Here is a 27,981-nt window from a genome sequence, read left to right as displayed (position 1 = left end):
TGTGTTGCTGGGGTAATTAATGACAATATCAGCTGCAAAAGGGAAAATAGTCTTTTATTATTTATTTCTCTACATATCACAAAGCCACTCACTTAAATGACACAAATTCCCCATTTGTATTTAAAAAAAAGAACATTTGCATATAAACTGTAACAGTATAAGAAATTACTGACAGTTACAGCAATACACCTAAACCACCAAGGACAAGTGGTGCTACACGTTTACGCAAAGGAACGTTAAAGATGACAACAGGTTTTTCTCACAGTAAATATAATTGGCACAATTGGTCAGAATAGAGCAATCCCTTACGCCAAACTGCTGGCAGTCGTTTTCTCTTTTCTCACTTATAATATCCTGACTGGTCCCTTTAAAATTACCTACAGCTGAGTAGATGAGGAAACAGCTGTGCAGCAGCTTTGTTACAGTGGCTGCACATGTGACCCATTTACCAAAAGATTTATTTTTATAATATCACACATCATAGTACCATCAATGCCCTTTTTTCTTCCAAGGAGTCTTCCCCAGCTCCTCCAGCAGGCTCATGGATGCACAAATACTGATTGTCTGTAACCATCACAAACAAACAAAATCTCACTGGTCCAAATACAGCTACATCTAAATTATTTCTAGTTAAGAAGCAGTTTTATGGAAAACGTTAATTGTGTTTTAAGACATTTTAATATCTAGTTGCTGTAATGAGACAGTAGTTTTGCAGGTGAGATATGAATGAAAAGCAAAGTAGTGGTCTTTCAAACTGAAGAAAAGCAGCATCATGTGCGTGATATACCTTTGTAACTTTATGACTCAGTTTAAGTCTATTTTATTTAACTCTGCTAACACTTTTCAAGGACAGTTTTCAGGAAAGAAAATGCTGGTGTCTAACACTTATTATTGTAAAGGTTTGACTATTTGTGCTACAAATATGCAGCATGTGGATCTATCTGCCCAGTACAGTAGCCAACAGGGCCATTCGGATGTACATGCCGTTCTCTGCCTGGCGGAAATATGCTGCTCTTGGGTCTGTGTCCACCTCCACGCTGAGAGAAAAATACAAAGGAAACATGAGAGAAAGTGAAATAAAGGAATAGTTTTAGCAAATGCATGATGCACGAGACTAAAGTACTGTACTATCAACTACACTGCTATAGTGGAACAGTCAATAATTATTAACAATAAACTATTTCCAATTGACCACAAATAACATTTGCTCTGGGAAAGCTGCTTTCAGGAATTAATCCAATGAGATCAAATATCACTATATGGCATGAAATTAAACTTCCAAGATCCCAGAAAGCCTTTACCATCATATGGCTTCAGCTGTAATTATTAATCAATAAATCAGTTAGCTGATGGACAGAAAATGTATCTGCAACTACTCTGATAAGAACTCATTTTTTGAGTCATTTATTAAAGCAAAAATGCAAAATAGTTCCAGCTTCTCAAATATGAGGATTCTTTTATTTCCTCTGTTTTATATCATTGTAATGTCATGTCATTGTTGTGTCGGACAAAACAAGCAATTTGAAGATGTTACTTTGAGCGCCGGGAAGTTTTCACCATTTTGTGACATTTTATTGACCAAACTTTTAATCAAGAACATAATAAGTAAGTAGCGGTAATAAAGGTTAGTAAAGCCCTACTGTAAGTCTTGTTTCAGGGGGAAACTACTGTTTCTAAAGGTCAAGCATGAACTTTCAATCTCAACTTTTAAACCAACATGGATGAAACATCAACATTTCTGTATCTGCTAGATCAACTATTCTTTACAAGGTCAAGATTTTGGGGATGTCCTGATGGCCTAATAACTTGCATTTTAGGCATATACCACATAACCCCAACGTCCATGGGTTGAATTCCAGGCGGGGACCTGTGTGTTGTATTTCTCTCTACGCTAGTTTCCGGTCTAACTCTAATACTGTCCTCTCTAATAAAGTTGAAAATGCCAGAAAAAATAAAAATAAAAACAGAATGAATTTGAAAATATTTCATTTTTGGTACATTCAAGTGCTCATAGGAAGGTAGGCTAAACATTAAAAATTTCTGAGAGATGACAGGTCCGGGAGTTTCAGCCAATTCTGTGAGAGTGTATATAATGGTGCTGACTGGGCCTTACCTGATTTCATTGACTCTGGGCAGCGGATGCATCACTACCATCTTCTTTTTGGCTACAGTCATGATGTGAGGGGTGAGGATGAACTGGCCAAAACACTGAGAAAGAAAATAAGTCATATACGCAAGGGTTCTGTCAGAAAACACTTCACAACTTTTGTTAACGATATTCAATTCTTATTTATCAGACGTCAATAAGCAAACAAAGTACAATTCAGCTCAATGGGCTTTATATACATGGGAAACGTTTACATTGTGAAATATTTGAAGAGCAACTTAACGCTTCAATTTAGCTTAAACAAGCCCCATTCACAAGTTTTTAAACAACTGCATTCAAACCCCGACACACACTGTACCACTAGGCACAACTGGTGTTGACACCCTGATAAACACTTGAAATACTAGCTTACACGTAGGAGTTGTAGTATTTCTAAAACTACTACATGGTCTCAATTTCATACTCCATACCGTCACACCGCTGAAAGTTAACTGCTATATTTATCTGGTGGGGGGCAGATAGGGGGCAGCTGATGAATTCAAACATGAGTACTTACAGCCTTGTACTCCTCCTCAGTTGCAAACCTCTCCTTCTGGATCCTTGTCATGTAGAGGACGTCGGTCTCAGGCAGAGCTTCCTCAATACTGTCAAACTCCTCCTGCAAACAGGTAAAAAATATTTAGTCTATAATTTGTTTTGTCAAACTAATAATAACATTCAAGAATATTTTATTTAGAATATAAAAATTGTATAAAGAAACGCTTTTGTGAAACAGAAATGCATCAATGCGTTTCCCCACCTGTTTGATGCCCTTGGAGGCCACGTAGCTGATGATCTCTGCTGGCATGTGGAGGTTCTTGGGAGCCACGTAGCGCAGGGTGATACGGTACTGGGTCAGCAGTTTAGCGAGAGAATGAACCGTGCGGCCATGTTTCAGATCCCCAACCATGGTTATCTGAGAAAACACACGTGAAAACATGATATGAATATTTTCTTTAACATGTTTTTGACTGAGTTAGAGCGGCAGCTGGTCTACAACAATCAAACTAAAAACTAGAAGTTGGATATGTGTTGTAGTGTCCTTGGCCAAGAAACCTAACCCCAAATTGCTCCCTTGCGCAATTATTATTAAGTTTTATTTTCAAATTACTACTTTGGCTTCCAATGATTATGAAAACAAGATAAAGAGATTATCGAGCAGCACTCTCTTTCGCAATGATGTTCTCCTTTTGTCTTATAAATACAGCGCATCCCTTTTCTTTACAGGGGTGGCTCCCACCTCTCCCTAAAAGCCCAAACTCTCAGCCAGGCTGTGGCATGTTTAGCTCAGCTCGAGCCAAGATGACCAGGGATTAAAACTGTTACAACTTGATAGTCACTATTATTGGCCTAAACCTGCAGCATTTTGCATTCTGCATTCCTTACTGTTGGGTTTAAGTCACTTCATCTTCCAACAGAACACCGCAAGGGAATTTCAGCGTTATGTAAATCCCACCCCCTAAAGAAGTCAATGTGGGGGAAACACTGAGCTCCTGTCATACTCTTGTGCTCTTAAGATGATAAAGTTGATAATGTTGGATTACTATTTCTTATTTCAAGGGCTCTTTTGGATTTTTGGGGGTAATACATATATATTAATTTCTTAAAATGAAGCGTTCAGTGTTAAAAGTTCAACAAATGAATGATGTTTCCTTAGTTAATGAGTAATCGTGTTTAATAATGATCTTGACCAAAATGATCCTGATCAGCAGCCCTAGTGTGAATGATTTGTTCCTTTCTGACGAGTAGTTGCCACCTTGCTGCCATCATTGTATGAATGTGTGTAAATATGACACGTCATATAAAGCAATTGAGTAATTGAGTGTTCGGAAGACTAGAAAAGCGCTATACAGCTACAGTCCATTTACTATTTACAACAACTATTTACATAAGGATCAGGATTTAAAAGTAAAGGACAGTTCATTTGGTCTTAAATGGTCTTAATATCCCTCACCGTCATGCCGTTGACCGTCCCCAGCTCCTCTCTGATGGTGAAGACGTCCAGCAGCGCCTGGGTTGGATGCTCCCCCACACCATCTCCAGCATTTATCACAGGCTTACGGCAATGACGAGATGCACTCTGAACGCCACAGAGGGAGACGAGTTACATAAAGATAAAAACACTGAAAATCGTCCGGTAATGGAAATTAAAGCTATGTGATCATAGAAAACATACTATAATTGTAGATATAAAGTATTTGTAGAATTCATTATTTTGGATAAAAAAATGTTACTCAGGTCTTGTTCAGCTGCACCTTGTTTCTACATTTGATTGTTAGAGATGCTGATAGATTTAATACTTCAGCCAGTTCTATTCACTGATGCAGTCGAAAGCTAGTAAGTGGACCTTGAGCTGAGATTATTTTGTCTGACAAGTGTCTACATAACTGCCTTTAATAAAAGAGAACAACAAAACAAAAAATGAAATGCATCTGAGGTAATCAAAAAGGAAAAAAAGAGTTTCCATCCATAGTTTGTCCACCAGAGAGGAACTGGAAAATGTTCCACCCAGTATGTACTGTATACCTTCCCCACAATTCTTTAAGAAAACAAAAGGGATTCAAATGGTAGGTCCGCTTTAACCTTGAGAAGCTGCAGACTCTATTAGTTAGTGACTAATGTCAGTAACTTTCACTGTACATTTACAGCTAAACTAAAGATTATTTTTTCTCTCTGCTCGCCTGCCATTCACCGGTCTTGTGCAGAGTTGTGCATGCATGCAGTGTGTCCGACAACTGCATGTGCGTCAGACATTGAGCACCCCCATTTCGCAAAAGAAGTTTTGCTGCAAAGCTTCGACTATGAGATTGACAGTCGAATCAGGCTCAAGCCCTACTTTTTTAAATGTATTTAAATGCCTTTTTTATATTTCCCTTGGTTGCACTTTGAATTGCCATGTTGGTGAAATGTGCTATACAAATAAACCTGCCTTGCCTAAGTTTAAGAGTAACCTAAAAAGTGTAATTTTATTTAACAGGGACTTGACTTGATGTTGTTGCTTTCAGATTCAGGGGGACAATATTCTTGAGTTTGGGTCCATATTGTAAAAAGGCGCTTCACTTTTAGTCACAATAGTCTTTGGTTCAGTTAATAGCAGACACTTTGGGGTTATGTGAGCTTTAAGAGGGTCATATCTTGGGAGCATATCAATGAGTACATGGAGAGATTTATAGACTAGATAGAGTAACAGGATCTTAAAATCTGTCCTAAGCCAGCACAAGACATTTTACTATGCCCTTTTATTTTAGATAATAATAATAGATCTCTAGCATCTCCTAAATGTCATTTTATTCGTTTTACAAACAGCAGCAAGTGGCATTAAGGTCCATTAACTGTGGCTTGACTTTACAGAGGGGCTAAGCATAAATTCGTAGGGATCGTTCACAGCTGAAACCCACCTCTACAGCTCCAGGTGTTGGGTGTCGGAGCACCAGAACGTCAGCGTAGCAGCTCATGGTCTGGACAGAGTCCGCCAGAGATTCTCCTTTCTGTGTCGATGAGGTGGATTCACTGAAGTGGACGACTGAGCCGCCCAGACGCTGCATGGCCGCCGCGAAGGAGCTGCTGGTGCGAGTGCTGACTTCATAGAACATGGACGCCATCACCTTACCCTGGACAGTGAGGAACAAGGCGCTAGTTTTTGAGATGGGATTGAGACAGAGGAGTACTAAACTACTTTCAGACAGGATGTATTAGAGCTGTGGAAGTTTGTGTTAACTTGTGTGTATTGCCCAAACACGATTTTGTTTAGGGCCACCAAAACACTAATGCTTGCTCTGTTTTCACAGCCTGTGGAGTCTCACATGCATTCACAGGAATATACTAACTTAAAACACCACCGCAAGTATTCTTGCATTTGTAATGCAACAATGAGAAATAACATCTGTGAGGAGGACCTACTTTCAGGATGTCCAGGCTTCGTTCCTTCTGAACCAACAAACGCAAAGTGTGGGCAACATTAAAAAGGTGTGAGATCTAAAAAACAAAACAAAAAAATACACAAACTGAAAACACAATACAGTGTATCAAAATGTTGTTCTTTTATTTTGTGAGTTAATATAAAGGTGGCTCATCAGCTCTGTTTGTTTGTCAGTGTACCTGCTCTTTGCTGAACTGCCTGACAGACAGGATGTGCTGGCCGACCAGCGGGTGCAGCAGAGGAGAGGTCTGGAAGTGGGACACCGGTCCAGCAAGCATCTGTCCTGGTCCTGACTGAGGGGAAAACAACCTGGACAGAGGAGGAGGGTGGCTGTAACCATCCCCAACACCAGCTGGTGGGAACATAACCATCTCTGCGGAGAGCACAGTGACACAAAGCACCAATTAATTGTATCAGTTAAATAGAGGAATACAGTATAATACCGTACATACTACATTTAAAAGGTTAAGTCTATTTCCACCTCTTAACAGTTACAGTTTTGCACAGGTGGTTTAATTTATCAGAAAGAAGACACATTGTGCTAAAACATTTATAAAAACCAGGCATTATTTTAAGCTGTAGTGCACTACAGGCCTCTTACGTTTTGCACAAGAGAGAACTGTTTATGTCCAATCACAAGCTTTGTTTTCTCACTACACTGCAAGTATACACTAACTTATGGGAGTCGTAGTACCTGGTGGTAGTCCAGGATCAGAGGCGCGGTGGATGCGTGGCGGCAGCATGTAGCGGCTCTCCCCTACTGATCGTCGAGGGCTGGGCGCTCGGGTTCGGACCGAGCCTTCCCGGGGAGGAGTAGGACGCGGGTGCTCTGGAGTCTAAACAAGTCAAGGGCAGGAAATATACACATCTTACAATAAATGCAAAGGAGCTTCATCTACATGTTAACTGTGGATATTAATCAGAATATTAGATAATTAGCTATTTGAAAAAACAAGTTTGTTTGGGTTGACTGCTGTATGAGTTTTATCGTACACATGCACACTTCAGACTAGTATATTGGACTTATTACCATATGTGCTCCAGACTAGAATACATCTATTATTTGCATTGAATTATTCGGTTTGTATTACGGTTATCTTTTTTGGTATTAGTAGTTTTTCCACTTTGAGTACCCTCGGACTCTCTTTAGCAGGTTCAAGAGGAAGGATGGAAGCTGTGGGCCAGGTCTTCACGTCTTCACCATAACCTGGAGGTACCAACACCTGTGAGAGAGAGAAAGAACGACAGCTTTTAAAGACATCAATGTCACACAGCCAATCAAATTACATAATACATACAAATTAAATTCTTACATACAATTATTTTTGGGTAGGTACAGGTATTAAATATAAAATTATGCAGTTTTCCAATTTCCAAGCTCCTGCGTGCAAACATGAGCACTGCTATGGACCAAAAGTCACATTAAGAACCAAAAGATTGGAAAGCAGGGAGAGCAAGTAAAGACTTGTGTGCAACTGTAATTTCAAAAATTTTAATTTGAAGTTTTAATTCCTAACAACAGACCCACAATAACCGTAGCAAATAGTAGAATATCCACTCTAGTGATAAACCTTCACCATAACTCATAAAAGATATAGTTTAAAACAGCCCCATCTGGCTTGTAAGCACAAAGTGGCTGCCACAAATTAATAAGCATGTGTGACGTTGCTGACCTGGCCATCGATGTAGGCCACCTCTCCTCGAAGAACCACGCGGCGGACTTTACCCTTCACCTTCAGACCCTGGAAAGGTGTCCACTTTGACTTAGTGAATTGCATGGCCTGAGGAATCACCCACTCCTGCTCCAAGTCCACCTGAAAGACAAAGAGATTAAGTAATTAATAATGAAGTGTCAGCATTATTTGTTAGATTACTTATGAAGCATAGAATTGTGTGACAGTTTAGCATCAATTCCAGCATGAAAACTGACATAAGTAATAATATAAAGATAAATAGATAAGTAGTGATCACTACATATAAATCATGTTTATCATCATCATGTGTTTATGTCTTTACCTCCACATAGGTGTTGTCTTGGACAGGCAGGTTGAAGATCTTGCGAGGGTTGTCATAAAGACGCCTGATAATATCATCCAGAGTAAGACGCCCATCACTGACAGCGGTCAGCAGCAGCGGCAGCATCGTCTCCAGGCCGGGGTAACCTGGAGGGGGATGATCGCTGTTCTTCTCCTCTAGAGAGTGGGGAGCTAGAAACACAAAAACAGTTTAAAACATGTAGTCTCTTCTTAAAAATAATGATAAATCTAACCCTTGCTTCAATAAAACAGATTAATTATCAGACTGGTTACAGACCGTGGTCTGTGGCGAAGCAGTCAATGATGTCCAGGTTTTCCCAGAGAGCCTCCATGTCCTCAAGTGTTCCCAGCGTGGGTCGGACCTGCGCTCGGCCATCACCGATCTCTGCCACATTTTCCTCACAAAGGAAGAGGTGATGAGGCGCCACCTCACACGTGACCTGGATACCCTTCTGCTTCGCTGCTCGGATTATCAGGATCTGAAGAAGAGGAAAGAAATTTAATAATTCCCACGGGGACACTGGGCAGCAGCGAAATGTCTTCGGTATTCAATACTGCAGACAAAATCTAAAACATACATTGGTGAAGGTATTGAAAGCAACATAAAGTATGGGTTATAGCATTATGAGGATGTGTGTGAAGCACTGATTGTTTAACATTTAAAAACATTATTTTACCTCCTCCTTCTTGGCCACGTGGCAGATGTGGACTGGCCGCTGGTAGAGCTGAGCCACCATGAGGATCGCAGCCACCGTCTGCTTCTCAGCGTGAGCGACGATGGGCATCTGCTTGGGCCACTTCTCAAAGTGCTTCATACAGAACCAGACAGTTAGTTTAGTGTATAGGGTGGGAAAGTTTTCTACTGGTCGCCTAAATAAAAAAACTCTAATAAAAACTCTTTCCAAACTACAAAGTCAAAATCTTTGCCCAGGTGACAAATTACTTAATTTAATTTTCTGAATAATGTAACCAATAGATAACTCAACAACGCAAAACATCTTGACACTCATTTCCTTATTGGTTTAGAAGTGTCCTACAAAACTAAAATGACAGCAAACTCATTTTAAGAAACTTTATGTTCTGTTTTTTGCATTTTAGGATGAATTTAAACTATTGAAGAAGGTTCAACTACATGTTAAATGAATAAAGAGTTTTATACTGCGCCTCAGCCTACCTCCATCCAGAGAGAGACGTTGTCCATCTTGAGGGTCGAGTACGTGTCGTTCAGGTACATCTTCAGGCCGGCAGCCTGGCTAGCGATGGACGGCAGGACAGCTGCATTGTCTGAAGCAGCGCCCACATACAGGGCGTAGTCACAGCGGCAGCCCGCTTTGGCCAGCTGATCATACAAAATAACCCAACATTCACTTTTCATTTTACTTCAGTTAACTTCTGTGAAGGTCTGTCATTGTCAAGAACGCCATGATCAAATAAACAGATTTGAAACAAAGACATTACTGACATTAGATTAACATTCAATTTATCTTTATCAGACTTGTGTATTGACTCGCTACACCCAGAGCATAAACACTCAATTTCGCTCACTGCCTCGCCATTTGGAGCAGGCTCATAAGTCATGATTCAACTGACAGAAACAAACAATCGTGATCAAGCAAGAAAGAAAATCTGGTCGTACCTTCTGTACCAGAGCCAGAGTGCTGGGGTCTGTGATGGCAGGGGAGGTGTTGGGCATCGCACACACCAAGGTCACTCCTCCCGCCAGAGCAGCTGCTGTACCAGAGGAGAAGTCCTCCTTATGTGTGGCACCAGGCTCCCGTAAGTGAACATGCACATCGATCAGACCTAAGAATCAGTCACAAAGGAAAGATTTGTTTCACTCGACAATAAGTACAATTACTTCTATCCTGGTTGTGATCAAATGTGGGATAGAACTTTTACAATGAACATAAAGTAACAAGGTTATTAATTTCTCCGTATACATCATTCTAACAATATCCAGGTTCCTGCAACCAGCATGTTAACATGCACAAAACAGAAAAGGTATACTTCAAAAGTCTAATAATAACCAAGATATTAGAGTGGATCTAAACACACACAGTGATTTGATGTTACTGTGAATGTTAAATCCTCTTTTGTAGTTAGGATAAAAATATGTTTACCTTCCAGTTTTACTATTAGTCTTATTTATTAATGTTGTTTAAAACAATATTCAGCTGGCAGTGATGGCAAGATAATGTAATTAAGCTTCACCATATGAAGAGACATTAATCTTAAAGGTTATCTATTTTTGTTGTGCCATCTAATTAGTTGCCTTGTTACAAATGAAAAAAAAAAAAAAAGATACCAAAAGGGAAAAAAGGTAATTATTACTAAATTTTTTTAGCCGCACAAAAATGATCAGAGCATCAATCAAGAGTTGCTTCTGCTGGTTGCAGTGACTCACCGGGCAGACGGACCAGCGTCTGGGACGTCATGCAGTCAATGTGAGTTTTCACTGGTGGAGTCCTACCAATCTGACGAAGAGCCTGAAAACACATCAATACGCATTGCTTATGTTGTCATTCTAGTTTTCAAGTACAAGACTTAAAGATTTAGCAGTACTAAGAATTAAAAAATCAAGCACAAACAAAACGATGTCTGACCTGGACAAAGAGCTTGGTGCACTTGATATCGATGATGAGCGGGACAGAGTAGTCGATGGCCATGCGTCTCGTCCTGTAGCCTTTGGTGACAAAGGAGGAGAGCCTGCGACCTCCGCTGTTCCTCATGGAGAGGTTGATGACAAGATCAAAGTGGTTTTCCTCCAAGTAGTTCATGATGCTGCGCTGCTTCTCTTTAGTGGGACACTCACTGTCTTCCTCCTCCTCAAAAGGCCAGTCCACTGCTGTCACCTGAAACAGGAGAAGTTAGCCAAAAAAGGTCAGACAACAATCCTTACTGTTATTAACTGGATTGACAGATGTCTAAAATTAAACGTTGGAACTAAATTGATTCGCTGTGGAATGTCTTGATTACCTAATTTACTGTTATACTTTTCCACTATTAAGTGATGACTGCTTGTGTGATGAAATAAATCAAAAATATAAAACAGGCTTTTTATTTGTCACCTTGACTCCATGTTCTGTGTAGAAATCTGCAGTACCCAGACTGGCGTACAGGTCATAACCCAGAGACTCCAGAGCCTGCACGGTGGGCAGCAGCTCACTCTTGTTCTGTAAATACACAAAAATGTTAACAATAAGATTTTCTTAAATGAGAAAAAAGGACTGGATTAATACAAATTATGAACCAATTAATTTACCACTAAACAGTCAATGATTCTTAATTTTTCAGCTGTTTTCAGCACTAGAAATGTTTCTATTGGCCTTAATTCATTATGGCCTAACCATTTGACCTTAACTGAATATATTCTCCTTGCTTTGTTATGTGTGAAATTACCAGCAGCCATACTAATGTTAACCCCTGCTACTGCTGATTGACTGAAGCTAAGCAGGTTTGGGCTTGGCCTGTAACTGGATGGGAACTGGGAACACTAAGTTGCTGCTTGAAGTGGTGTTGGTGGGCCAGTAGGGGTCAGTCTTCCCTCTGGTCCCAATAATCAGGTCCAATGCCGCAGTGCAGTGATGGGGACGCTGTAGGAGCTGCCGTCCTTCGATTGAGACGTTACACCAAGGTCCCAACTCACTGTGGTCATTAAACATCCCATGACACTCGTCACAAACAGTAGGGGGTTCCCTGGTGTCATGGCAAAATTCCCATCTTGGCGTTCACCATCTGGCCATCTAATCATCCCCCTTAATAATTGTGTTGGGTGTAATGGCGATACTGTAACTGTTTTAAAGGGACACTATGCGATTCTGCAGAGAGTTTGTTGATAAACAAACGAGCTGCTGCTCGCTCCCAGCAGCTTTGTTTGTGCTCAATTTACAGACTCAGGGCTGTATAGGGAAACCGGAGCACACGAAAAACAGAGCTACCGACCCATGAGGAAATATTCGCAGAATTTAACAAAAAGTGTATTGGATAAGAAACGTAAAGTACCCCTTTAATTATTGTATGTAAACAAACCCCAGCATAGTTGTTGCTAAAGTAACAACTAATAATATTCAAATAAACAATGAACAATGGCAGCTCAAAAACCATGAATACAAACTTTGTACCTTGTAGCTGCCAATGGAGAGCAGGATGTTCTTTTTGGGGATCTTGAAGCCTGTGGAGAGCATGGCTTTAAGGTAAGCTTCGTATCTGTTCTCCCCAAAACAGGCCACCTCACCAGTGCTGGTCATCTCCACCCCGAGCACCACATCAGCTCCGGCCAGCCGAGAGAATGAAAACTGAGGAACCTGAAAGGACATGCGGCACACGGTTAGAAGATTCATGTTAAAGGTTGTCATTAGAGGCGGCTACCAAGTGAAAAACACTGGTTTTGAGTCAGCTTAGTTACCTTGACTCCTACAATCCCTTTTCCTCTCATTAGGCCCACAGGCTCCACGTTCTCCCCCACAATGACTTGAGTTGCCATTGCAACCAGGTCAACACCCAGGGTCTTGGATATAAAGGGGAAGGAGCGGGAGACTCGGACGTTGCACTCGATCACCTTCAGTTGGTCATCCTGGCAGAAGAAGCACAGCATCACCACAGCGGTTAACAGAGAAAACCCAAATACTTTAGTTATATTTTATATTTTTCTGTGACCTTCCTTGTCCGTTTCGTACAATATATACTTACAAATAAAACCACTGTGTGTCTGCTACAGCATGATAAACGTTTCATATTTGTTAAAAGGAAGATTGATTGGTTGCACATAAGCATCCTCACAAAAATATATTTTTTTCACAGATGTAGCTCGCCAGCTACATAGCTATGTGGGGAGCTCCCCAATTTTTAATTTGTTGGTGCACAAATCTAAGATGTGGGTGGCCATTTAGAGTTTTAGCCTGCCAATTGTATCAAACAAGATAAAACAACAACTACAATCAATCAAACATTCAGAAACCCTGTCAATATCATCATATAACGTCATGCATTTGGGAACCAGAGCAAAGGGGTAGCACCGTCCTGAGGGCATTAAACAGAATTCCTGACTAAGAACGTGGACAGAATGACCAATGACTTGTCTAGCCTTCTGGAGCCCCCCCTTTTTCCCCCCCAAAGGGAGCTCAGGTCTGTCAGCTAAACTCCATTGATCTTGGGGCAGATTTTACCAACGCTGCTGAGGCTATTTTTTGTCCTTCACAGGCAATCCATAAAAACAGCAGATAAAAGAAAATGTTAAAAGACTTAATAATAATACTACTAATAATTAAAATCTGTACCAACATGGCAGAACTTTCAGAATGAATCTCACCTTGGCAATCAGCTGCAGGTTGAAAGGTCCAGTGACCTGCAGCTCCTGGCCGATGGCATGGACGATCATCTTGATCCTCTCCATCGTCTTCTGATTGAGGTCCTGCGGTGGTGTCACCAGTGTGGCATCACCAGAGTGAACGCCGGCATTCTCCACATGTTCAGACACTGCGATGGCCATCACTACCCCATCACAGGCTACAGCATCCACGTCTATCTCCTGGAAAATGCAAAAATATTACAGATACATTGACCTCTTTTTATGTCACACAGACCCTGAGAACTAGCTGACCTGATTTAATGAAGCTAGGGTAAATTAAGTGATTCTTACAGATAATCTTAGAGCTCAACTTCAACTAACGCAAGTTTTATTATCTAACCTTGGCCTCCTGTATAAATTTGGAGATGACAACAGGGTGTTCCTTGGACACAGCTACAGCGCTACTCAGGTATTTCTCGAGGTCGCTGTCACTGTAGGCGACGTTCATGGCTGCTCCGCTGAGAACGTAGGAAGGACGAACCAGGCAGGGATAACCCACAGTCTCACAAAACTTCATAGCAGACTGGAGGGAAAAAAAGAAACGGGGAATAGATGTGAAGGACAAGGAAACATTTTGATAAAAACAAAAACTTGTCTTCCTCAATATGCAGAAAAAGACCCCAAACTATTTTTTATTTTGATTTTGGCGTCCAAACACTTTGGTTTGGAGATATTTCAAAACATACTCTGGTATAAACCCAATTGATCGTACCTCGGTGTCAGAGAGCTCCTTCCACTGTGGCTGGCTGATTCCGATGGTGTCCAGCATTCGGGAGAACTTGAACCTGTTCTCGGCACTGTCGATGAACTCGGGTGAAGTCCCCAAGATGCGGCACTGCTGACGGTGCAGCGACATGGCGATGTTGTTGGGCAGCTGGCCTCCCATAGAGAGGATCACTCCCTCTGGGTTTTCCTTCTCATAGATATCCATCACCACCTGAGATATGTATGGGACACTTACTAACCTCAAAACTGTAATTAGTACACTCTGATAAAGCTCATAATGTGCTTTTTGTTGAGACCCTCTCCACAAGTTAATAATACAGCAATGTTGAACAGCATAACACTGTAAAATGTTTAAGGACAGCTAAATCTATCCAGAGTAACATCCATGAATTGTGTCCTAAATCAAGTTAAAACACAAAATCTCACTATTTGTTTTTCGAGATCTGAAGTTAAGATAGTAATTAATGTTATTAGTTATTAATTAGTGTGAAAATCTTACCTCAAAGGAGATCTCATCAAAGTAGAGGCGGTTACACATGTCGTAGTCTGTGCTGACCGTCTCTGGGTTGTAATTCACCATGATGGTCTTATAACCCATCTGCAATAAATGTGACAACATGAATCAACATTGTTTTAATATAACATTTGGTTAACTGGCCTCCAGCCACATAAAAATGTGAGGCATCCTCTTATTTTCATGACAAGAAGTATTTCAAAATAACTTTCTAGCAATCAAGTATAAAATCTAAAGCTGCACAGGTCAATTTTTAAATCATCAAGTGAAAAAAAAATCAAAAAAAACAAAAATCACTAAGGTAGGCTGCAGCAGTATTTAATAATTAAGGTCCAACGAGGTGTAACAAGACTTTTCATTAACCAGCTATTATTTTCAGGGCTGAGAGTTTTAGAGCAGAAAGAGCCTCTCTCATCCTCCACCACATCAGGTCAGAGATGAAGAGCAGGCCTGTTACATCTGTCACTGTCACCTAGACACCTGCCGCATGTGTTTTTAAACTGTAGTTAAAATAGAAATGTTGAGAGATGGAGTTACCTGACAGATATGTTAGCAAATGGAATAAAGTAATTTCAAAAGCCTTTTTAAAATGCATTTTAAAATCTATACAAATTTTAAAAAATAAGTTTTTCGATTTAAAAATAGAATTAGTATTAGTAGCACAAGTAATCAGCATTTTATTAAAATTTCACAGATTCTTTTTTAATTACATAATTTAAAATGAAAATAATCATTACATGTTGTTTAATTGCAATGGAACAGTGAGAACTTGTTGAATTATTTCAGTGGTATTGATAAAAAAAAAAAAAAATTGTGTGCTACATTCAAAAAAGCATCACAAAAAAGGAAAAACTACCCCTCACTTTCATTTCAATCATTAACATGCACAGACATTAAGCTTAAATTTAAAATCAACAGTCTGCAGGATGAGATCATGTAGGACTTACCTTCCTGAGCTCCGTGATGCACCCGACGGCACACCAATCAAATTCCACACTGCTGCCAATGCGGTACACACCCGAGCCGATGACCATGACGTGCTGATCGTTGAAGAGCAGGTCGTTCTCTGTACCGTGGTAGGTCAAGTACAGGTAGTTTGTGTGGGCGGGCCATTCAGCGGCCACCGTGTCAATCTGCTTCACTACAGGTAGGATCGACCAATCGTGACGCAGCTTTCTCACAACAAGCTCTGTGCTGTAGGCGGGGGGGAAATGAGGACAGTCCAGAATCAAAAAAATAGTTAGAGAAAACCACCTTTTTTTATTGTTGTCTAGAAATTAATTTGGGCTGCCAACTCAATGCAACAAGCCTAAAAATGATCAGGTAACGTGTCTCCCGTATGGGCTTTCCCACTCACCTCTGTACAGCTAATGCTATCTGCTTGTCTGAGAAGCCAAGCTGTTTGGCCTTTCTCATCACCTCTGGAGGCATGGCACTCTCATCCTGGTAGAAAGAACAATGTTAACATGAAATATCAAGAAGAGGGTTCCCATTTTTTTAACCAGAGATCATTTTCCAGGACCTTTTCAGTGATGATCTAGCTGTTAAGACAGACAGGGATCACGTTATACACTAATATGTTCCTCTCTGCAGAAGTCTGTTTTTAAGATGTGCAATAGCTTAAAATAAGCTGAGAAGAAAACATTAATCTATAAACCTAATCAAAACTACCACAGATACCATCAAGCAGTGACTAATATTTACCTTTGGAGGATAATACAACTTCAATTATTGACAGTTTCGATCACTTGAATTAATATCATCCAACAATAGCCAACCTGCGTAACCATGTGACATGACTAAGGGGTGTTTTCACAACATAACCAAGCAACCGCAACATAATGTTCCAGGACAACACAAGATTTTGCAGGACATTATGCATGTTCTCTCCTTTTCCATGTGTTTTGCAATGGCTGGAAACTTGGTCAACTGTTTTCCAGGTTTTCCAGGTACTGCTGCTAATGTTAAAGCAGTTATCAGCCTTACCTGGTTGTATGTCTCCAGCAGTCGCTCGTGGTCAGCGATGTTCTTCATCTTGTGCAGGAACCAGCGGTCGATCTTGGTGAGCTCGTACAGCTGGTCCACCGTGTAGCCGGCTCTGAATGCCGCCGCCAAAACAAAGATACGCTTATCTGTAGGAGTCTGCAACTCCTGGTGAGCAGAGAAGGCAAGGGCAAGGTATGATAACACATCTTAATTGACTATCGTGGTGCTGGTTATTTGCCAAATATGAGAATCTGGCTAATGTAATTTGGTAACACGACATCAGCCACAGTAACAGTAGAAGATGATCATTTTAAACACACACAAAGACGCAGTAAGACTTGGATCATTACAAGGTATTATCCACCCAGCAGCAGTATGCACTTTTTGGCACAGTAGCACATTGGCACCATCTGTTGGCACAGTTTAAAAAGTGCTGCTGCAGTCAACAGAGTGACTTTTTCCTCATAGAAATCTGAGGGTATTTCCCACAGAAATGCTTAAACAATGTTTTTATCTTAAATGCAAAAAATGCAAATGAACTTGTATTTATTAAAGACAAACAGTTACTTACCCACCCACCCCAACCCACTGGCAAGACACACTGACATGTGATAAGTGAATGATTTGATAAAGTGTAAATAATTAATGGGATCCTGAATGACTCTCCAGTGCAGGATATTGAGTCACTGTTTAAAGGGTGCAGTGGCAACATTTAACAGTGACACATTAAACTCTGTCCAAAGCTTACAAATAGTAAAACCAAAAAAAGATTAAGGGGGAAATTGAGAGGAGAAACTACTTTTTTTTCACCTTTTCAGAGACAGGCTTGATGGTGTGGTCAAAGCCAACACAGTTCTCATCCACCATCCTCAGAGCTTTCTGGAAGGCCTCCTCAAAGCTGCGGCCGATAGCCATCACCTCACCTGTCAGAAAAGTACTGGTGAAGATCAACTTATTGCCGTTGTTGTTCTGTGCTAGTGCAGTTTTATAAGCAGCACAGGTTCCTTGTTCCAGCACCAAAGTATGCTATAAATTAAGGCAAAAATGCGTTGAAAATGATAATAACATTTAAGTTTGGCCACTGCCTCTTACCAACACTCTTCATGGAGCTGCCAATCGTGGTGGAAACCCTGAGAAACTTGCTGAGATCCCAGCGAGGCACCTTCACGACACAGTAGTCCAAACTAGGCTCAAAGTTTGCTGTTGTTGAGTTGGTAACAGAGTTCCTTAAGAAAACATATTTAATCGACAAACATGCAGTTGATAAATAAATGTAGAAATATATAAATATGGAATAAACAAATTAAGAATAATAAAAGAATAGAGAAAAATAATACAACTATTTGCAGAGAAAGAACAACGTGGCAGATATTTACATGTGTATTACTCTGGTTTGTGTTGTGCAGATGTATTGCAAAGGAAGAGAATATTATGTACATAAATATATAAATTGACAATATAAAAACAACAACGATTAACTAAATATTAGCATACTGTAATACAGGAAATCTCTTGTTTTCAACACTCACTTCCAAAGACGCATCTTTAGCACATTGGTTCTCAAAAACTATTCATGCTCAATCCTCAGCCCTTCTGAGTGTACTGCCTTTTTTCGGCATATTATCCTTCATCCTTAAAATGAGAGACGTACTTGAGTTGTGGCAGCGGGATCCCCAAGCCAAGTTTAGCTGCTACATAGGCCAAAGGATAACCTGTCGCCTTACTGGCCAGGGCCGAACTCCGCGACAGACGGGCATTCACCTCAATGATGTAGTACTGCAAAACATGAATATACACAAGTTATAACAGAATCCGTGCGCGCGTGTGTGTTTGTACTTCTGTCCTAGTGGAAACTAGCCTGTGTGTATTAGCAAGAACGGAGGCCATTATCTGTACACGTTTACCTGTTCAGACTCAGGGTTAAGAGCGTACTGGATATTGCACTCTCCTACAATGCCGAGGTGCCTGATGACTTTGATGGCCGTGTTCCTCAGCATGTTGTATTCATAGTCGTTTAGCGTCTGACTTGGCGCCACCACAATGGATTCTCCAGTATGAATGCCCAGAGGGTCAATATTCTCCATATTACACACCTGAACAAGAAGAACAAATAAAAGTGTTTCCCACAGAATGACAGTGCAATCAAATACGATTTTAAATTTTTTAATCGAAAATCAATGTGTGGCGGTCAGCGTTGATATTGTGGCGGGCCGCCACAAATAAATGAACGTATGGGAAACACTGAATAAAGTCTCACGTGATACTGTCAGAGATCAGAAGATATCTATGCTGCATAAAATGCTATTAATTGTAGTGAAGCAAACTACCAGTTTAAACTCAATAATAATACACTTAACCTTTAAAATGTACTTTTCGCCTTTGTGATTCTGAACAACTTAACTTGGAAAAATAAAATTTTTCCCTTTTAGGTTTGGCTTTTATCTTAAACTTGTTTAGAAAAGGTAAAAATATTTTAATCCAGCTTAGTTAGAAACTTAGTCATATTTGTGATTTGGCAACGGAGCTATGCTGACATCAGTCGGGAATGACAGCAGACTGGGCTTTAACTGTACTCACAGTGACACAGTTGTCATAGGCATCACGGACCACCTCGTACTCGATCTCCTTCCAGCCTTTCAGTGATTTGTCCACCAGTACCTGGGAGGTGTGGGCGAAGGCGGATGTCACCAGGGAGGTTAACTCCTCTTTATTGTTGGCAAAGCCTGAGCCCAGACCACCAAGAGCGAATGCAGAACGAACCAGAACAGGGTAGCCCAGACGTTCTGCGGCTGCCACTGCCTATAACAAAGTTAATAAAAAGATACATTTAGACAAACTGGGGAGAAAAGACATAAGTCATGTTTTGAAGGAATGGAGGTAACGAATCTGGGATGTTTATTTTGATATATCAATGTCTCCTCACCTGCTCCACAGACAGAGCTGCTTCACTGGGAGCAACATGTTCATTGATCTCTTCCATTTTTTCCACAAAGATCTTCCTGTCCTCTGTCATCTCGATGGAGGCCACCGGTGTTCCCAGAACCTTGACTTTATACTTCTCCAGGACGCCCAGCTTGGTCAGCTCCACGCCACAGTTCAGAGCGGTCTGACCACCGAAGGTCAGCAGCACACCGTCCGGACGTTCGTTCTTTATCACCTGAGAGCAAAAAAGTGAATATTTATACCATATGGAAACAATTAGCCTTTAAAATGTCAAACTTGGGTTCCCCCTTACACACTGCAAACCAAAAACACGTACTTGTAGAGAAGTACCACAAGTACTACAAGAAAAAGTCAATAAAACCTTTTATTGTAGTACTGATATTTACAATTACTAAGTCGTTTTACTTAAAACAGAAGTTACCACATCAAGTCAATTACAGCCAAAGAGTTCATCCATACCTGAGTGACATACTCCGGCGTGATAGGCAGGAAGTAGACTTTGTCAGCCAGGCCCTTGGAGGTCTGCACAGTGGCAATGTTGGGGTTGATCAGGACAGTCTGGACATTCTCTTCCTTGAGAGCCTTAATTGCCTGGAAAACAAAATTTAACAAGATCAGCTAAGGGGCTACTTCAATGTTGATGACAGAAGCAGTAAAAACGTTGTGGTCAGCTTTAAAATCTTAAAGGACGTGCAGTATCCACAACGAGAAATGGGCACATTATAGGAACGCCATGGTCATATATTGCTCTTTTTACAACCCTAAACAGCTCATACAGCACAACTGAAGTATTTTGCAGCCAAACAGAAGTCCAATGATGGCCTGATTGTCCTCTTAATTTACCAGGCATCACAAAGTAACCAATTTGTCATTTTTACATCAACTGCATCAGAATATCTGCACTACTCCTATCAGAAGGTATTCCGGACAGACCTGGGAGCCAGAATAGTCAAACTCCCCAGCTTGGCCGATGGACAGTCCTCCAGAGCCCAGGATGAGGACCTTCCTGGGTCGGAATACCTCCGCAGGCTTTGGAGATCCCGGGAAGGTGAGATGGTCCAGCAGACGCTGCTTCACTGGAAAACATCACACATACAAGAATTTTGTTGCTCCTGTTCATATGATAACTGTAATAAGCTTCTTTTCAACCAGTAAAAGCAGAAGACAATACTGAACTGAACTGTAACACTAGGGATGCACCCAATGAAAATTCTTGGCCGAAGCCGAAACTGAATATAATGGGGGAAAAAAGTACATTCACATTTTGACACATTTTATTTTTACCATTGCATAAATTAAAAATAGTCAAAATGTGCTTTTTACTCAGTGTTTCCCCACAGGATTTGGAGAGACTATGGTGGGGGAGGTCCGAGGCCCTAGAGGGTGCGGTAAAGTAAATCACTTGCTTTTTTGCTATTTTCGGTGCATCCCTCTGTAACACCTTTACAATTTTTACTTTACAATATTAAGCTGGTTGTCTACTAGAGGTGTTGTACATAAGAAGGTGAAGTGAGAGAATTACAAAATGTTTGTGTTACCAGATTTGGTAGCTTTGCCCTCCTTGTGCTCTTTCACGGTGTCAAGGAAGACATCGAACAAGCTGACCAGATCTGTGGGACCGGCCATGTGCTCTGGGTGGAACTGAACACTGGAAAAATGCACCACAAAGGATCGATCAACTAAATTCTGGCTTTTACGGTGTGTATTATCACATCACCCAGCGTCACTGAGACCGTTACCTGAACAGGGGTTGTGTGTTGTGTACGATGCCCTCGTTGGTATGATCATTGGCGTTGGTGAAGAGGACATCCCAGTCTTTCGGCAGCGTGTTGGGGTCGACAGCGAACCCGTGGTTTTGACTGGTGATGAAGCAGCGACCTGTTCCCTTGTGGATGCACGGCTGGTTGTGGCCACGGTTACCGTACCTGAGAAAAAAGAGAAAAGACATGTAAGCTAGTCTTTTAACCAAAAACAGTATTAGTTATAGTTGATGTTGGTCACCTTTAATATGACACTTATGATTAATATGACTTAAGAATGAAGTCACTGTTTGCTCATGGAAATATTTTAAGCTGAACAGATTTCAAAATGACATTAATTGTTGTAACAGCTGTAGTTGTCATTCAGGGTTTAATCTAAGAGGTTTCCACTGTAAGAAGAAAAACATCTTACTAACTCAATAAAAAAAAAATAAAGAAAAAGACACTAACATCTGCCCACATGTGCCTATCTTGGTCAAACCACAAATGATTTTAGGTTCAACAACAACCTGTGTATCCATTTCGAAAGCAACCTAAAATATTATTTTGGCTTTATCCTAAAGCATTGTGGGAGTTCTGTGCAACAATTCCTTTCACCTGTCAGTGCGTATGTTATTAAACGTTTAGTAAAGTACTAAAAGTAGAAATGCATTTGTCACATTGCTAATGTGAAAATGAAACATGCAATTTCCGGACATCAAAGTCTTCAAAATCCTTTTAATTTCAAAAACTTTTGCAGGTGATGACATGGAAAACAAAGTGTGTTTTTACCAGACGCAACTTTAAATGCAGCTAAATATTTATATGAGGCTTTGGACTTCCAGGTGCAGGTAAAGACAAAACATGTATTAAGAGTCCAATACTGAGACACCTGTGGGAAGGAAGTATGATAGTGAACTATCTGTAATTTGAATTTCACTGTAATCCCACAATCCCCTGGTCTGTTGAGATGCCAGCCGCATTCCAGCAGGGTAATGGAAACATTCGCCACCATGACCTTCATGCCGAGCCTGATAAAGCTGCCATCCGTGGAGTCTCAGGGGAAAGAGAACCTCCCTAACCCCACAGATGTGGCTGTGGAGGAGCGGACCCGCCTGGTCTTTCGTGCCAGCTTGTTTGTTTAGTCTTTTTCATAACAAGGGCGATCAGGCCAACACTCCACTGCTCATACAGGAGAGAACCAGACTGCTGAGAACAGCAAAAATCTGCAGTTCACATCACAGCTCTTCCATAAAAAAAAGTGTGGGGGCATGACTGACAGTGTGTTTCTAGAGAGTGTAAAGGGGTTTTGAAGAGGTTCCCTGACTCAGGTCACTGAGGGCACATTTCTGTCTTTGACCTGTCCCAAAAAGATTCTTCCATAAGCTCTGCAAGGGACTGGCTGAGCTCCAGACATGAGTGCAAACCACGAGAATGCTCAAAATTTAATTAACTTTGACACTCTTCTAGTTTAAAGGCATTTTTCTGTCAATAGATCAATCAATGTGAGGACCGATTGTTTCTGCACAGTTTCAAAGCTTCATGTTTTCCTAATAAACTGCAGCAATGACACAAAGGAGATGATAAGAACTAAACGGTTTCTGATGAAATTCATGACAAACTGAGTTTGTTGTGAATTACACAACTGCAGTAGAGGGTGGTGAAAATAATATCAGATATCATTGACAGCCCAACAGGTTTTGAGCCTTTTCAGTACAAATTATTATTTTGGCGTGTGCAAGTATTAAGTTAGTTACTGACTTCATCTTGAAGGTCTTTGATCCAATGACTAGAGAGAGCAGCTGGTGTCCGAGGCAAATACCGAAGACTGGCTTGGGACGTTCCACACAGACCACCTTCCTCACGTTGTTGATGGTGGTCTGACAGAACTGGGGATCCCCGGGGCCGTTACTGATGAACAAACCATCAAAATCTAAAAAAAGACAAGAAAACAAAATCCATAATACCTGTGTGTTACCACTGAAGGCTGGACAAACATATCGGACTATCAATATATGTGAAACGGCCTTTTATTGCCTGCGTCTGACTATGAAGAAACTAATTTTCCAATACTTTATTAGCCGCATTAAACTTTTAAATCTGCAGCATCTAAAACAGCAATAAACTACTTTATATCTAAGAACTTCTCTGAACATTAATCAGGAAGTCACTGAAAGTTCACAGTCAGGAGTTTGGAACATTTCTGGTACTGGTGCTTTTCCTACTTCTATAAAAAAAACTTCAACAAGAGTTTTCATGAATCGATCTCCACAGTTTTACCATTAACAAAACCACATGGCATTTCCTTGAAACAAGAATAGTCCCATATTTTGCGTATATCTGTACAAGGTAAAAACTTGCTAAAGGTTTCGCTGACATCTTGCAAACCACCTCAGAAGCAGTGGTCACTGAGTTTTACGCCCCAGTCAACCAAGTTGCTGCTTTTCTGAATAAAGCAAGTCAAAACAAAGTCCATTATTAGCAGCAGAAGTATAGAACAGACCTGCGCTGTCCAGTGGGTGGTCCCAGGGTACGACAGTGACACAGGCTCCTCTCTGAGCCAGGCAGCGGATCTGGTTGTATTTGATGCCACAGTCCACCACAGTGATACGCAAATTACCGCTGGGGTTGAATACTCTGGGCTCCTGGAGACAATCAGAAGGGAAACGACCAGAACTTACAAATAGGTAGCCTGTAATGACAACAATCTAATCAATCCTTTTAATTTCTTTACTTCAAAACCTGTGTGGTCCACTTCCCAGTTTACTTATGAGGTGTAATATTGAGCAAACCCTGCCTCTGTCTTTGCACTCACAATGTTTTATAAAACTTGATGATCATTTCATTTAAAAGGTTACTATGCATCTGAGTGGGTTACCTTCATGGAGACCTCCCGGACCAGGTTTTTCTGGTCCGGGTTATCAAAGGGAATACTGTCTTCAGGAGTCCCGTCCACAACCAGCTTCCCCAACATGGTGCCCTTCTCTCTGATCTTTTTGGTCAGACGCCGGGTGTCAATGCCTGGAACACATGGAAACAATAGATTGCTGTAATTCTAAATTAAAAAGCTTACCATTATCTCTGACTGTTTTATAAATCACATGCCAAACTGTAATTTAACATCCTTTACACCATTTCTAATTAAAATATAAGCCAGTTAGTTTGAGTACTTCATGCATTTAATTCTGCATTAATTTATTTCCCATTAAAATATTCATTTTAGCATATTTAGATTTGGATTTTCTGACCTTGTAATCCAGGAACACCTTGCTCTTTGAGCCACTGGTCCAGTGACTTGACTGAATTCCAGTGACTGGGACTTTCTGACAGCTCTCCGATTATCAGAGCCGCAGTGTGGATCTTTGATGACTCAAACCACTGAGTAGGCAAAAACACAAGAAAACACATCAGTATTATAGATAAAAGTTTAGACCTAGTTTCTTCATTTTTCTTCATCTTCCAACACCCTCTATCACACTTGTGTAAAGCACTCCAGTGGCTTAGTGTTATCAAAAAAAGATTTAAACCCAAAATAACCGCTCACCTTGCTTAGTCCAAACTCTCCGTCTTCGTCCTTCGGCACACCATAGTTGCCGACCAGAGGGTAAGTGAGGGTCAGGAGCTGGCTGCAGTAGGATGGGTCAGTAAGAGCCTCGGGGTAGCCTACCATGCCCGTCTGAAACACTGAACACGCAAAATATTCATCAGAGCAAACACCAGTCATACTTCCATTCATGCCAAGTTTTTGACTAACAGAGTGTGATCTCCAGCGGTTCTCAAACCTTTTCACATCAAGGACCTCTAAACTGACCACGGACCCTATTTGATAAGATTTTGACCCAGGCTCCCCCATCTGATAGGATTTTTGTTTTAAATGTTTCATTCCCCTTTTTGCTGGGAACACCCCGGAGCCCCCTCAAGGACCCCTGGGGGCCTTAAACAACAGTTGTATTTTAGTGGTACTAAAATTATTTAACCCTAACAGTATCTCTCAGTCACTGACACAAAAATTCACAACGCTCATGTGATGGAGTAAATCCTAAATCATGTGTTTATCTTAAACCTAAACTTAAGTAAAAGCTGTAATTGTCTGCATATGTGGAATTTTTTTGTTGAGGCAAGCATAGGAGGGTTGATTCAGGTTTATGGTGTTTTTTTTAAAGTCTGCTACTATCAGTCCAAATCTACTGGTAATTCTGTAATACAACTGGCCCTGGATTATGGGATCCAGAGGTGAGAGTAAATACCAGCAGAGATACACTCCATTCTATTGTGTGTGTACTTTGTCCTGCCAGACTACACTGACAAATCCATCACTTTAATGATATCGACATCATCATCATCGACACAAGTAATTGCATCATAGTTTGGCTAAGAATAAAATCAATATGATATCTTCTTTAATTCGGCACAGATAACAGAAGCATACGGCATGGGGTAACAATCAAGACAAGTTTTACAGGTGCTGACATGAAATGCTGCTTAATGGTTTAACTGGAAGTGGCAATAACAAGAAAACGAGAAATGTCATGTTGATTGCCCGGCATGCCAAACGATAACGTCAACATTTATATTGGCAGATGTTTGCATGAAGTTTGGCAACTCGCTCCTGTAGGAAAGAGGGGAGGTGGCGTCGGGTTTGGCGCTTTATACAACTCTCCAAGACCGTCGTGGCACATTAGGACAAGAAGAACAAGCACAAAATATATATAACCAAAAGTCTAACACAAGGTTAGCCAAGTTAAATATACTGGTAGATTTTTGTATGAGCTAGCTATAGTAGCAGAAATAAATTTAAGTAATAAAAGAGCTTTAACGGACTTACCAACTTCTCCCGACACTGACACATTTGCACCAAAAAGGAGGCCTTTAAACGTCGTCCCGTCCTCTAGGATCAAGGTTGCCATCTTTGCCATTTTTCCTCGGACAGCTAAATGCTAACCGCTGTAACCGGGGAATTGATGGATGTTTCAGAATGGTGATGAGTCCGTCCCCCACGTGAAACACACGCTGCGCAAGGAGGCAGAAGATGCAGATGAAACTCCGCAAAAACTACCGATGCGCACCAGATTTGTTCGCTGAGAAGATCTCCGTCAGCGTCTTAAAGAATCCGGAGTAAATGAGGGAACACTGAAACAAAAAACTTGTTTAGTTTTTAGTAATTTCCCGGTTAGTCGAACCGGATGGAGAGAGAAAAGTGTTCCACACACGCCACCAGTAGTGTGGAAGGCGGCCCGCAGCCTGAAGCGGTAAGTTTCACGCAGTAAACCACCGCATTTCCGTTGAAGCATTTCAAAATAAAGAGCACATTGATAATCCACTGTGGTTTATGCGTTAACTATCTGTTACTCGAATACAAATTCAGAGCAATGAACTGTCTGATAGCCAGAGGTGGGACCATGTCATTGTTTTACAAGACACAAGTAAGTCTCAAGTCTTAGCACTTAAGTCCAAGTCCAAGTCCCATGTGGAGACAGGCAGGTCCGAGTCATAATCCGCTCTTCACCAATTAGATACCATTTCATATTTTGAACAAGCCTTAAAAAAGGAAAAACACTTTACTGAATAAGGCATTCACCTGTACAGAAAAGGGCAGAGGCGCAGTTTCACACAACAAATGTCGTATAATTTCATGAATTAAATGAAGTACATGAGTACAGTTTTTATTTATATGATAATTTAAATTTGGGCTTGGGGAAGGTATCAAGTCAATTCGAGTCAAAAGGCTCAAGTCCAAGTGAAGTCATGAGTCATTGGTGTTGAATTCAAAGTTGAGTTGCAAGCCTTTTTTGATTTTGTCAAGTGGAGTCCCTCTCATGTGACGCGAGTCTTCACCTCTGCTGATATCGCCTGTCAGACTTTGATAACAGTGACAATAGATATTTTCAAGACAAATAAACTACTTATTTATTTATAAATACATATGTTGAGTTTGTTGTTTATACTGTTTGTTGTTGTTCAAATGTCAGGTTATGTAAAAAAGAAATCAAAAAATAGTTTTTTGACATATCACAACATAACCTCACGAGGTTATTCTACAATGCCAAACGAATGTGTACTTTTGATAGTCATGATGGTTGAAGGCATGTAAAATAAGATTGTGAAGTAGACCACAGTTTGCACAGTGAAACATAAAACTAAACCAACTTTGCAACTTCTGCAATCACTCTTGTTGGTCTTTTGCCAGGTTATTCACTTTGATTTTCTTTAAATAGGGCATGATAAGCAAATTTAATAGCTGCTTCATCAACTTTTTTGTGTGTTGTGCTCTGTGTGTTATTTTGTTAATTTATGTGCATGTATTTTAATTTTTGCGAGGTTTCTAGAAGTGTATGTGATGTAAAATCTGTAGAAACTGAAATGCCATGTTTTCACACACGTGGTCTTTGATTTTGAAGGTAGAATTGCTCATTTCCGGTACGTCGGGAAACTTAACGCATTTTGGCTTCACGTTGACGTCATCACGCTAGAGATTGAGTGGCGTAATTTACCTGCAGCAGCAACTTCTCAACAGCTAATTTAAACGACTTTATAAACTGCAGGGCGTCTTAATCCACAATAATACATCATCATTTATTAGTTGATTTATAATTTGTATACAAATTAAGGGATATCTAGCTACCGT

At 40.6% G+C, this 27,981-nt stretch overlaps 2 protein-coding genes across 3 annotated transcripts in view; one reads left to right on the top strand and one right to left on the bottom strand.

The window, feature by feature from the left end:
* Window positions 1-33: 33 nt before the first annotated feature.
* On the bottom strand, window positions 34-26,590 carry cad (carbamoyl-phosphate synthetase 2, aspartate transcarbamylase, and dihydroorotase). 2 transcript variants are annotated; one of them, XM_038727086.1, is made up of 44 exons: window positions 26,182-26,590; window positions 24,901-25,040; window positions 24,605-24,734; window positions 24,235-24,377; window positions 23,860-24,001; window positions 23,118-23,289; window positions 21,357-21,542; window positions 21,156-21,265; window positions 20,551-20,693; window positions 20,077-20,208; window positions 19,598-19,831; window positions 19,252-19,473; window positions 18,579-18,767; window positions 18,326-18,450; window positions 17,767-17,900; window positions 17,485-17,597; window positions 16,675-16,839; window positions 16,046-16,131; window positions 15,636-15,882; window positions 14,674-14,772; window positions 14,161-14,385; window positions 13,789-13,971; window positions 13,410-13,628; window positions 12,507-12,674; window positions 12,223-12,405; window positions 11,170-11,274; window positions 10,705-10,953; window positions 10,506-10,587; window positions 9,738-9,904; window positions 9,276-9,440; window positions 8,779-8,910; window positions 8,379-8,580; window positions 8,082-8,272; window positions 7,739-7,879; window positions 7,157-7,288; window positions 6,760-6,901; window positions 6,245-6,438; window positions 6,047-6,121; window positions 5,545-5,757; window positions 4,101-4,226; window positions 2,907-3,062; window positions 2,664-2,765; window positions 2,114-2,208; window positions 34-1,037 (listed from the first exon to the last, which is right to left on the bottom strand). In XM_038727086.1, the coding sequence occupies exons 1-44, from the start codon at window positions 26,270-26,272 to the stop codon at window positions 938-940; spliced, it is 6,750 nt and encodes a 2,249-aa protein (XP_038583014.1). In that variant the 5' UTR covers window positions 26,273-26,590; the 3' UTR covers window positions 34-937. The 2 variants fall into 2 exon arrangements, with proteins under 2 accessions (XP_038583014.1, XP_038583015.1); XM_038727087.1 differs by having other exon boundaries at window positions 7,199-7,288.
* The window catches only part of ift172 (intraflagellar transport 172), a 43,736-nt gene continuing 42,228 nt past the window's right edge, over window positions 26,474-27,981 (top strand). Inside the window, exon 1 of the mRNA XM_038727088.1 lies at window positions 26,474-26,605. Within this exon, the coding sequence (XP_038583016.1) occupies window positions 26,540-26,605 (66 nt within the window). The 5' untranslated portion in view covers window positions 26,474-26,539. The remainder of the gene's footprint in view (window positions 26,606-27,981) is intronic.

This window comes from Micropterus salmoides, unplaced genomic scaffold (assembly GCF_014851395.1).
Source record: "Micropterus salmoides isolate LMB-PRFRI ecotype aquatic unplaced genomic scaffold, ASM1485139v1 Ms_hic_scaffold_18, whole genome shotgun sequence".
Lineage (NCBI taxonomy): Eukaryota > Metazoa > Chordata > Actinopteri > Centrarchiformes > Centrarchidae > Micropterus > Micropterus salmoides.
The sequence above is the reverse complement of the archived record's forward strand: the minus strand, read 5'-3'. Positions and strand labels throughout refer to the sequence as shown.